Genomic DNA, 11,924 nt, shown 5'->3' on the forward strand with positions numbered 1-11,924 from the left:
TTCTCTGTGTTAATTTATTAATTTTTTAACGGTAAATTCATTGTATTTTTGAAAGTATGTGTTTAGACCTACTATTCATATCAATTTTAGAAACTTTGCACACATATTTATGCTTCACCCCTTAGATGAATCTGATATTGCAACACTATATGTGCCTCATAAATTACTAATACGAACATCATTTAGTTTTGAATGAAGAAGACTGAATGTGCTATATATGTTAAAGAAAGCGTCATTTTTGTGTATTATTATTAGTATAAAATAAATATAAAAATAAAACACAAATATTTCAATAAAAAATATTTTAATAAATAATATTGAGGAAGATTGTTAAATATATCAGGTTCTATGGTGTAGTGGTTAGCACTCTGGACTTTGAATCCAGCGACCTGGGTTCGACTCCCGGTAGGACCTTTTTTGGTTAGTCCAATATGTATTTTTTTTGGTTTCTCATTTGGTATTTAAAGTCCGCATTGGAGCTCCGACTAAATTCGAATCATACTGCAGGACACATTCGGAGGTGACGCTCCCAATTTGTTATTTTGACACTTGGTGATCCATGTTTTGTATTTCCTTGTTGTTTAAAGTGAAAAGACTAATCAAGTTAAATTAAAAGACTAATATCAGCAAATGAATGGTCTAAAACACTAGACAAATCCAATGGTTGGACTTTGCTCTACCCATCATCCCTTTAATAATATGGAGTTGATAGAATTCAATAATTTTAATTCAAATTATGTATTTTTATTTTAAAATCAATTTAATATGTATAAACAATTAATTAAGAACTCAATAAGCTATTTTTTTTAATTATAGAACTCATAAATTCTAAATTTTAGTTTCGCGGCCCGTTCTACTCAACAATATTAAATAAATCTAATAAAGTTCTAAACCATCTAATGGTGTGTAATGAAAACAGAAAAAAGAAGTGTTTTAAATTCAAAGCATGCTCAATTTGCACAAAAAGGTGTCATCTCACCTGCTCAATTTGCAATGTCCTTTCACAAAAAAACCTACCTAAGAAAATTGGAATATAATATTCTTTTCATAGATGAGATGGAACAAAGAATCATTACATCATAAATAACCAGTATTTGAGGCTAGTATGCTCCAAGAATTTTGCCCTCTTTGAAGCTTCTTCCTCTTCCAAGAATTATTACTATGTTATCATTAATTCACTTTTATGGTTATAATATTCCTCCTTTTGCTAATGTCAACAAATTTTCTCCTTTAAAATCCAAGACAAGAGCCTTTGGTCTCTTTGCAAGCAACAAATCTCATATTTACTTAGACAATATGGAACATGAAAGAGATCAAGATAGATCAATGGATATTAGTCTCAAAGATCTCTCTAAGCAACTTGAAGATTTTGCTAAGGTTAGAAATTGGGAAAAGTATCACAGCCCTAGGAATTTGCTACTTGCCATGGTAATTAATTCTTTTACAATCAATTTTCTACCTTTAATTGCCTTCAATATGATCAAACTAGAATATGATAGAAATAACTTTCACTACCTACTTTTAGGTGATATATTAGAAAAATAGTCACTTTCACGGAGTTTCAAATTTTACAAATGAAACTTTATGATAGTGTCCTTGAGTTTCACCCTTGAAATTTGCACTCTATGACGGTGACTGTTTTTTAATTTCAAAGGTTGAAAAATGGTTATTTGTGAGTTTTTATTGTCAAGGAGAAGCAGATTCAAATCTCTTGATGTATGTTCTCTATGAATTTCTTAAAACTGAACATATTACCCTTTTATGAATTTATTATTTTTCCTACTTTTAATAAATTAAAAAATCATTTTTCTCATTATTAATGAATTATTTTCCTAGAAAAAATATTTTCCAAACATTTTGTCCAATCAAATATCAAAAAGTAACTTACCAGGCACACACTAGGTGATGAGAAAGCCACATAGCATGTGTATGAAAAATGGTAGTTGGTACCACTAGACAATTACACGATGTTTCTTGATTCCTATTGCATCTTGGCATGTACTACTTGGCAATGTTGTGCACACAATTAGAAAATGCATATCTCTCCACTTGTTCAAAGATTCATGAAAGAGAAAAAAAATATATGCATTTTGAATCCCTTTAATTATAAATATTCATAAAATTATCATACTTGTCAACCCTTTCACTATTTGATTACCCACGAATTATGTTAAATTTATATTGTTACTTATACGATAATATAGCTCTAAAGATAGTCCAAATATACCATATTTCATAATCCCTTGATCCTTTTGGATGCGTTCATTTGCACCTCTAGAGTGTGGTCTAGAGGTCAATAAAGATAGGCAAAAACAATATGTGATTTCTTCTTGTCTCTCCAAACTTTGGTGGACATAATGAGATATTCCAAGTACCTCATGTAATTAGTCAAGATGCACACAAGCTGATTCAGATACCACATTTATCAATTAAGAAATTAATTATAAACACAGACTCTAATTGATTGGAGATTAAATATACTTAATCAAATATCATAACGATGAAAATCATATAATATCTTTTTTGTTGTCCAATTGAAAATTCAGGTAGGTGAAGTAGGGGAGTTATCAGAGATATTCCAATGGAGAGGAGAAGTGGATAAAGGGTTACCAAATTGGGAGGAATCAGATAAAGAGCATCTTGGAGAAGAGTTATCTGATGTTTTGCTTTATCTCATTAGATTGGCTGATATTTGTGGCATTGATCTTGGTGATGCTGCTGCTAAGAAGATTCTCAAGAACTCTATCAAATATCCTGAACCCAAAGTCTTTTGACGAAACGAGAATTCATATAGTCGACTTCAAAACATAATAATTATTATTGTTGCTGTTGTTTTACTCAGTGTGTATCATGATGAGAATTGATAAGTTTTTTTTGTTTGATGGTGAAGGAAAAGAAAAGATCATTTTGGTGAGACTAAAAATTAAAAAAAAATATACACTTACTATTAAACTTTTGACTTAGCTTTAACTTTAAGCAAGTTGAAATCGACTAAATAGGTGTGGCATTACCGTTTATGAGGAAGAAATAATTAGAAAGATATTTAACTTTTGTTATTGGTGAAACAATGGGACCTTGACCTTGTCCAATCTCCAATGACAGAGGCAACGAGGTTTAGTTGAATTTATTTTGATGGATAAAATAGATATGAATTATAAAGTAAAATATTTTTTTTTTGATTTTATATGAATTATCCCCTTGGTATAAGGAGTTTTACGGTGTTTAAATAAAATTTACTTTATGTCATCATTAATTTAAATTTTACGTAATTCACAAATAATATTTATCGTTGAACTTCATGAATCGTCCTCCGAGAAAGGTTATATGGTTTGAACTATATGAATGTGCTCATGGAGTTTGAAACTCTCACACACTTAAATTGTGAAAGTTTAAACTCCAGAAATCATTCTTGAAGCTCGAATAATAAATGTTTGAATTCCACGAATCCTTCATGGAACTTCAAACTAAACTCTAGCAAATTATCGAACTCTCGCACATTATATTGAAGCTTCACTTGTCAAATTTTCAAACTCTAGCACATGTCATCTATTGTTTTAGCTTAGAGTATTTTATTCAAATAGCATTTTTCGTATTAAAAAGTGAATATTTCATACTTACATTTTGAACGACTAAATTTTTTAATAAGCATACCAAAAACTGATCATCCAAGCTATTTTTTTCGAAAATAAATAAATACAGAGAACCAAAATTGAGCGTAAAAACAATACCAAGAGGAAAATGACCCTTTAATTTCCGCACATATCGTAAAAGCAGCGGCTAATTTGAAAATCCGTTAAACTCCATTCTCTCCTCTCTTAATTTCACAAATGTACTAACAATTAATTCTAAAAAAATAATAATTATATTTTACTTCTCATAAAAAAAGATATGTAATTGGAAAAAAAAAAGAATACACACCAAATCATCTGACCTGCAAATCTTACTGTTCCACATCTAGACATTTAATTTCCAGGTTCTATTTTCTATTTATTTATCTATCATCAGATGTTTTTTTTCTTAATCTGATTTTTCATCTGTCGGAATTTATAGATAAAAATATTTGGTTATTGGCGAAGAATCATTATTTAATACTTTTAATATCGAATCAGGATCAACTAAGTCAAAAATTGGGAGATCTAGTTGAAATTATTCGTTTGGAAATTTCCCCTTAAGCTAATCGTAGATTTTTCTCTCTATTGGAACAAAAAAAAAAAAGAAGCCAAGATTGTAGTAGTTGTATTAAATTTCTTGGCAGAGTCTCCTTGAACCCATAAGATGTGGATCGGAGGCTGTGACTTAGGGGTCAATAAAGTAGGTGAAAATTGAAGGACGGTTAAAATCCTAAAAAGAAAGAATGTGAGACGATGTTTTCTCATTGTCTATTGTGATGGGCAAAGTAATATGATATCCGTGTTTGGTGAGAGATAGCAAGTATGCGATAGAATAGTTAAAGTGCACGGAAGGTGGCTTGTGAACCACCATTATCAATAACAACAAAAAAATGTGGATTGTAGGGGATCATAATGGTTCGAGATTATGGTATGTGCATGTTGGATCATTCAAAAGTAATACATTTATGGAGGATCTGACACGAGTCCGAACAACATAACCTGACATAATTTTACAATCTAACTTGCTACCCCTTTTTTAATCTGTATTTTTAATAGTAAATGATGGTAAGATTTGTGCTTTTATGTGCAGCAAAATAGGCAAATATGGAGGGAACAGTATTTTCCCCTGCTTTGGAAGGAATGAAGCATGTCAAGTCTGAACATGGAGAGCTAATGACTAAGCCTTTCTTGGAAGTTTGCAAACTTGTATTGCCAATTCTAGGTTCAATCTTTTCTCTAAAATCGTCCTGAATTTTACTCAAAAATTGATGCAATGCTATTTCCTTGAATGCCATGATGAAAATGATTTATTTGTCTGTGTTACATCTGAAAGTATACTCATCCGATAGGCTTCTATTGATTATATTCATTGAATCATCTATCAGAAATAACCTCTCTATCTCTACGAGTTAGGGATAAGGAAACCTCATGTAGGAGATTACACTGGGTATGTTGTTGTATATAGTTGTATTTGTGTTATTTTAAGTTGTGTAACGAATCGAATTCATTTGCTACACTGATGCCAGATAAATTTGGAGCTGCTATGACTGTGGTTAAATCTGATATCAGCGGAAATATAGCTGTGAGTTAGTCATTTCATTGTTTCTTCTGTTTGAATAGTACAAAAATATCGCGACTTGTGGTGCAGATTTAATGTGTAACAGTATCATTCGGAATTCTTCTATTTGAAAAGTTCTGCAGATTCGACAAAATTCAGTGTTCATCGATGTTTCAGTAGTACGACAATCATCCTGAGTAGTAAAATTGATCTAGGGGTTCTTTGCACTTAAGATATTGCTGCAACCTCATATTGTACAATCTGAACGACACATGAAACATAAATATGTCACATTGGTCCTAATGGTGAATTTACTCGATGCCTGTTTCTTTACAGAGGTTAGAATCCAAGTATAACGATAATCCATCGAGATTCAACTACTTGTACAGTTTTGTACAGGCAGAAGTTGAGATAAAGACAGCTAAATCTTCATCCAGTTGTAGCAATGGTCTTCTATGGTTAACAAGGTGCGCGACTGTTTTTCCTTATTCTCATTTCAAAAAACTAATTTATGGTGCATAAAAGAAGGGGAGCCTTGGAGCAACGTTAAAGTTGTCTTCTTGTGACTGCCTACATAACACCTGCTTAGGGTGTGGCCCTTTCCCGGACCCTGCATGAACGCGGGATGCTTTGTGCACAAGGATGCTTTTCTAAGCTTTGGTGCATAACAAGCTTGCATTTGCTTATTTGATGAACGAACTTTGCTAGCATAATGTGCTTAAAAAAATTAGACTAATTGATCATTCTGCTAATGCTGCAGAGCCATGGACTTCATAGTCGTGCTCTTTCACAATTTAGCTCAGCATCAAGATTGGTCAATGTCCCAAGCTTGCAATGATTCTTACTCCAAGACGTTGAAGAAATGGCACGGATGGCTTGCTAGTTCAAGCTTTACGGTATTTTCTTCACTGCGTTTTCTGTCTAATAATGACCTTAACACCAGCATTTCGAAAGAAAATGCCATGTAAGTACATTTAATCTTTTCTACCTGTAAACTCGTGTTAACGTGTTTCTAAATGTGATCTAAAGGTTGCGATAAAGCTTGCTCCAGATAGGAAAAAGTTCATGGAGGTCATAGGTGGCAACGGTGACATTAATGGTGATATGGAGAAGTTCTGTATGACGTTTTCACCTATACTTCAGCAGATCCACAAATTTCTGGTATGACATTTATGTATTTTTTCAAGTTTTTGACAAGACTAATGTTGTCTTAAATTTGTCAATGATGCATCATTTTTTGTTGCAGACTAGTGTTGGATTGGACAGTATGAAGGCTTCATGATCAACTTCTTCAGTTTCAGCATTGTTATATTTCTCCAAAATTTTTACCACATCTGTTGCTTTTATTTTCATTTCGTCCAGCTAAAGTTCTATAATATTTTTCTGGTCAGCATCTTATAACTCTGTTCACATGTATGGTTTTATTGTCACAAAATTCTTTTAAAATATGTCAAACTCACTAACACATTAAGCTGAGGCAAACTCAAACCAGAAGGAAAACTGACCCAAAATGTAACGAAAGAATACGTATTTGATCTCAATTTATGGAATGCTAGTTGGAAATTGAGACTAAACAATCGATATATTCATATTCCTCGGTAACCTAACATCATTTTGCAAGTTTAGACCGACATATCATGCACATCACCAAACTCATTTTGCTCTCTTGTGACAAATTCAAGTTATCGATTAACTTTGGTGAGCATTGAATGATTCAGTTTACTGGAACATAATGCTTGAAGTCTCATGTGCCTTCAAAATCAGCTATCTCAATGATCTCTAAGTTGAGTACATGAACCTCGTGTCATTAGTTGTTTGGATTTTAGCCATCCAAATCCTATACGGTTCTTCCTTTCTCCATTTCCCCCTCCTCCTCTTGAAGTGCCACCCAGTAAGAGATTAAAAGAACGGAGGTACGAATTATGACATGAAATCCAAGCATTTGAAAACATATCAGACATAGTAAGTCCAATATGAGTACATATGTCATGTACTCAAGAGCAAAATATCATAATGGTCACGTGATTACATACATGATTCACACAAAACTCATACGATCATATCAACTAACATTCATTAAGATATCTTTTGACAGTTGCAAAAGGTGTTCTACTCAGATGTTCTTCTACTTTGGGAGAAAGTCCAGTACCTACTTCTTTGATATGTGACTTTGGAGTTAATGGAAGCTTATTTTCCAGTGGAGTAAATGGCAAGTGATTGAACCGTTGTGTTCCCTTCACTGGGCGTAAATAAGCTACGTGACCATGTGAGAAGTTGCATTTTGGAAGCTTACTCACTGGTGTGACTACCTCCTGTTCTTTAGGCATCGAGGCACCAGAAGGATCCTAATTACAGAAAAATTAATAGTTTCATATCAAAAAACTGGCACAACAATAGAAGTGAGTATAAACATTTTTCTAAAGCTGGTTAAGTATAAACATACCCCTATTGCAAGGAAAGTGAATGGACTGTCAGCACAGAGGTGTATCTCAATCAGTTTGCGCAGATCAGCTAAGGATGAATCTTTGCCAACCTTTACCGTGGTTGCTACACCAGGATTTTCTTTTGATGCAGCTTCCCATTTCACATTGACTTCCAGATTGCCACAAGTAGGGTTGAAGTTTTCCTTTGAATCATTTTCTTTTTCACAAGATCTCTTAAACATTCTTGTATGATTAACTGGTGACTTTTTAATGGTCTCAGGATTGCATAATGGCAAAAGATCACTGGACAAACCTTCTGCAGAAAGCACAGATGCATAATCCTCTCCAATTGTCTTAACTGTAGGTACTGAAGAATCAGTATCTTCCAAATTCTTCTGTGCTGGCACTGGGCTTACACTATGCTGACAAAGCTCTCTATAATTTCCACAGAGTGTGAAAATGTTCTGAATAAGCGCTTTCCTAGAAGGGGCTGCACCCATACAAACATCATTGTCCTTGCATAAATCACTGAAATGATCAGGATCTGGTCTCAAACAACTCATCTCATGATCAAGCAGACCAGAATATATTGTTTTTTCCTCAATGACCTCCTTCTGCACCTCCTCATCAACGGGGGGATTCTCTATAACTCCTTCATCATCACCTTCTTCATCCTCTTCAAATACAGTGCTCAAGCTACCTTTATTGGTGAAAAGTGGATCTTCAACTTCTCCCAAATTGCTTATGTTAGGATAACCCGAGATTGATTGGAAAGTATTACCTTCCGGTTTATAGACCAGTACATCCCGCTTTCCAGCGTCCATATCAATTGATCTGTCCAAATCCATAGACTTTACCATTCCTGCATCTTCAGAGTAAATCTCCTGCAGCCTTTTCACAAGAGTATTTTCCTCCATTGATCCACTTTCAGCCCTAGAGCGGCGAAGCTCAGCTTCCATCTCCTCCAAGCGCCTCCGGAGCATTTCAAATTCTTGTTGCTGCTGGAGCATTCTTTCTTCCATCTTCTTCCTCTCCATTTCAACAATTTCATTTGCCATTTTCTGACATTCTTGTATCTTCTTTTCCAACTCACTCTTCAACATCTGAGTTCGCTCATTTACTTTAAGATTGATCTGCTCCTCCGTTATCTCTGTTCCCTTTCCTTGTACTAACTCAAGTTTGGCCCTTAGTGTAGCCATTTCTTCTTCTTTCTTCATAAGCTCTTTCTGAGCTTCATTACGCTCTTTTTCTTTCAGCTTGTTCTCCATCTGAAGCTTGTAGATGAACTGATCCATAACAGCAATCCTTGATCCCAAGATAACTGTCGATGAAGAATCCTCTGTACCTTTCTCCTTCAATGGCGTATGAGGACCACGGACAATGCATTTTGCTTTGGCACCATATTCCAGAGTGGAGATAGTCTTGTGGAGCTCTTTAGGATCTGGACTTGCACATAGTATCATAAGAATTTTGGACTTGTCATCCTCGAAAGAATCCTAAACAAAATAGTTGAATCAACTTTCACAGTCAATGAACACTTCCAAAGCAATTTGACATTCTAAAACCAGCTAAGTTGTGCGGACTCTTCACTTTCGATGCCACACCCGCACGGATTCTCCAAAAATACACAACTTTTGGAGAACCCGACATGCACCCGCTGGCATTTATGAAAAGTCCAAAGCAACATAGATCACCAGCATATGCAAAACTTACCTGTAATAGCATGGTTAACTTGCTATCTCGAAATGGCACATGAGAATCACCATTAGCTATGGACTCAACAACCCTCTTCAATGCAATGTTTCCCTGGTTGATTTTGGCAGTCTGCAAGATTTAATTTTGAAGGTACCAACCAGTAAGACACAATTATATCATATAGATGGTCATATATTTTGAGTTACTTTAAAAGGAAATCAGATAAACTTAATACAAGTGAGCTAAGTGAATCCAGAACTCTTACCTGCATTTTTGCTTCCAAACCAGTTTGACCAGCTTGTTCAATATTCTCAGAACCGGCCATGTCCACAAGCATTAGTCGCCCTCCCACTGTTGGAACGTCAAGGATTATCTGCAATTGAAGACAATATGCATTGCTGAAACTATAAATTGAATGGACTTATCTCCATGAAAAAGTGATTAAACATATACCATGCAGTGGCTCCGAGAGCTCCTCTCGTTACACAAAGTGCTCTTTACTATTCTTCTCTTCTCTACTTTTTGGATCTCTTTCGATATCTTTATAGCTTCAGTCCCCGAAATAAAAGTTGCATTTTTGGCCTTTTTACCTATAACTTCCAGCTTCACCTGCAGGGTAAAAGACAGGACCAACATTGTACACACACATGAAAATCAGTAAGCACAGTATCTTTCAACAGACTTAAAGGTACTAACTTCTAAGTATAAACATCTGTTAGCCATGCAGATCAACAATTTTTTTAGATAAAGAAGATCCGATTATCTCTACTGAAAAATACTCATCCTTCTATAGTCATATACCAAATGGATTGAAGAAAACAAATGTATGAAGTAATTTTAGGGAATGTAAAAGTTCTGAATTACTCTTTTTTCTGTAGTTTAAGGTCTTATGGATCTCATTTGACATTTGTTGTATAGGTACTTATCCTTCTATAACCTCATGTAGGTTCTCATTGATACAATCTCTACTGAACAATACTAGTGTTATCCTTTCATGGTCATACATGGAATAGGTACTTATCCTTCTATAACCTCATGTAGGTTCTCATTGATACAATCTCTACTGAACAATACTAGTGTTATCCTTTCATGGTCATACATGGAATGTCATGTGTAAAACGTATGCACAAATCAAATTTACGCAATACGAGAGAAGATCTGAACTATGCTCCGTTCCTTCCAAGTTCCTGACTCTTTCTATTTAACAAGGGCACTACTATCCCAAGTCAGGTGGGAGAATAATAAGGAGGAAACATTAAGTGGATTTTATGTGAGATAACAACATTGAGCAAATGTCACTTGAATAAAAACCTTAGTAATGGCTGCTACAATTTCAAGTACATCAGCTATCACTTTTAGAAACTGGAGCATTATAAGCATTTTTCTTGATACAAATCAACACAGTTTTCATGTGAATAAACTAGCAAAACTCTTCTCAAACGACAACTATAATGCCAAGGTTCATTTTGTTGAATTGAAGAATCAATGATACAGAACTAAGCATGTTGTACTTAAATCTCGAGAAACATATCAATCGAAAAACAACACACATACACAAAATATTAGATAAGATACTACTACTATTCTGTATGAAATATTACTAGTGCATCAAAGAACTAATTGCCAGAAGAAAAACTTCATTTGTTTTTACCTTAGAAGCACAGGCCTTGGACCAACCAAAAGCAAATCCTCCACCACTATTAGTCGTCGATAACAAATCATAAATTTCTTCATTATAAATCTCCAACACAGTAACATGAACAAATGTGCCAACACCAACCTTCTTATCACTATTTACATCATTTTCTTCATTTCCATCACCCAATATATCCTTCAATGACCTATACACAATTCCAGGCTGTTTAACACTCCCAAACATAGTATGACTCTTACCAGCACCAGTTGGTCCATACATCATTATAGTACATTTATCCCCTAATTTCACCCCATCAATTCTTGACTCAACAAATTTCTTATAAAACTCATCAAGATCTTCTTCTTCTGATAACGACACACCATCAAGGGTAAAATCCCTATACCCTATATCAGTCCTAACACGTAATGACCGACAATCAGAATTTACATGTAATGCTGATAAAGGTTTCTCCTTTTTATCCGGGTAATCACGAATCCGACCAATAACCTCAACCGGGTGCTCGGGAGGTGGACCCCCTTCTTTCATTGCTGTAGAATTAGGGTTTGGTGAGGGTTTTGCTGAGTTGAAATTTAGACGATGTTTCGATTGTGGGGTTCTTGAATTTACATGGGTCTGGTGCAATTTCGATGACGGAGTCGGAGTTGTATGATTCTTTGATGATGGTGTAGGAGCCATTGAACATTTCAAATCACTGATCAAATTTTTCAAGAAAATTTCAAGATTTTACAGACCAAGATTGAGTTTTTGAAATGGGTTTTTTTCCTGTCACTAATTGGATTCAAGATTTGATTTTTTTTGGAGATTGTAGAGCTAAAAATGGAAAATGGGGGCGGACAGAAATGGGTTTTCAGAATTGAGAGTGAAATGAAAAAAAAAATGGATAGTATTTTTGGATGTTTTGTTTTTGAAAGTTCAAAAATGAAAGGTTTAAACGTTTAGATTGGTAACGGCTAGTTTCAATTTTTGTTTTGAAACTAGCC

General features: G+C 34.5%; 3 protein-coding genes and 1 non-coding gene across 4 annotated transcripts; 3 read left to right on the top strand and 1 right to left on the bottom strand.

The window, feature by feature from the left end:
* The first annotated feature begins 342 nt into the window (after positions 1-342).
* On the top strand, positions 343-414 carry TRNAQ-UUG (transfer RNA glutamine (anticodon UUG)). The gene has a single exon. It is a non-coding gene; the product is annotated as a tRNA-Gln (tRNA).
* A 595-nt stretch (positions 415-1,009) lies between these two features.
* Positions 1,010-3,184, top strand: LOC129881862 (uncharacterized). Its single transcript, XM_055955972.1, has 2 exons — positions 1,010-1,428; positions 2,547-3,184. The coding sequence occupies exons 1-2, from the start codon at positions 1,162-1,164 to the stop codon at positions 2,772-2,774; spliced, it is 495 nt and encodes a 164-aa protein (XP_055811947.1). The 5' UTR covers positions 1,010-1,161; the 3' UTR covers positions 2,775-3,184.
* Positions 3,185-3,926: 742 nt separating this feature from the next.
* On the top strand, positions 3,927-6,991 carry LOC129883160 (glycolipid transfer protein 1). Its single transcript, XM_055957755.1, has 7 exons — positions 3,927-3,973; positions 4,702-4,833; positions 5,138-5,193; positions 5,506-5,636; positions 5,930-6,065; positions 6,199-6,330; positions 6,416-6,991. The coding sequence occupies exons 2-7, from the start codon at positions 4,716-4,718 to the stop codon at positions 6,449-6,451; spliced, it is 609 nt and encodes a 202-aa protein (XP_055813730.1). The 5' UTR covers positions 3,927-3,973; positions 4,702-4,715; the 3' UTR covers positions 6,452-6,991.
* A 98-nt stretch (positions 6,992-7,089) lies between these two features.
* LOC129883159 (kinesin-like protein KIN-10A) lies at positions 7,090-11,924 on the bottom strand. Its single transcript, XM_055957753.1, has 6 exons — positions 10,939-11,924; positions 9,741-9,896; positions 9,553-9,660; positions 9,306-9,416; positions 7,613-9,088; positions 7,090-7,514 (listed from the first exon to the last, which is right to left on the bottom strand). Exons 1-6 carry the CDS (start codon positions 11,617-11,619, stop codon positions 7,236-7,238), a joined length of 2,811 nt encoding a protein of 936 aa, XP_055813728.1. The 5' UTR covers positions 11,620-11,924; the 3' UTR covers positions 7,090-7,235.

Source organism: Solanum dulcamara, chromosome 3 (assembly GCF_947179165.1).
Source record: "Solanum dulcamara chromosome 3, daSolDulc1.2, whole genome shotgun sequence".
Classification (NCBI taxonomy): Eukaryota; Viridiplantae; Streptophyta; class Magnoliopsida; order Solanales; family Solanaceae; genus Solanum; species Solanum dulcamara.

Excerpts from the sequence above, each read along its gene's own strand:
- LOC129881862 (XM_055955972.1), top strand. The coding sequence starts at position 1,162 with ATGTTATCATTAATTCACTTTTATGGTTATAATATTCCTCCTTTTGCT. Across the intron at positions 1,429-2,546 it reads GGAATTTGCTACTTGCCATG|GTAGGTGAAGTAGGGGAGTT; the intron begins GTAATTAATTCT and ends TTGAAAATTCAG.
- LOC129883160 (XM_055957755.1), top strand. The coding sequence starts at position 4,716 with ATGGAGGGAACAGTATTTTCCCCTGCTTTGGAAGGAATGAAGCATGTC. Across the intron at positions 4,834-5,137 it reads ACTTGTATTGCCAATTCTAG|ATAAATTTGGAGCTGCTATG; the intron begins GTTCAATCTTTT and ends CACTGATGCCAG. Across the intron at positions 6,331-6,415 it reads AGCAGATCCACAAATTTCTG|ACTAGTGTTGGATTGGACAG; the intron begins GTATGACATTTA and ends TTTTTGTTGCAG.
- LOC129883159 (XM_055957753.1), bottom strand. The coding sequence starts at position 11,619 with ATGGCTCCTACACCATCATCAAAGAATCATACAACTCCGACTCCGTCA. Across the intron at positions 9,897-10,938 it reads CCAAGGCCTGTGCTTCTAAG|GTGAAGCTGGAAGTTATAGG; the intron begins GTAAAAACAAAT and ends TTTACCCTGCAG. Across the intron at positions 9,661-9,740 it reads GCTCTCGGAGCCACTGCATG|ATAATCCTTGACGTTCCAAC; the intron begins GTATATGTTTAA and ends CTTCAATTGCAG.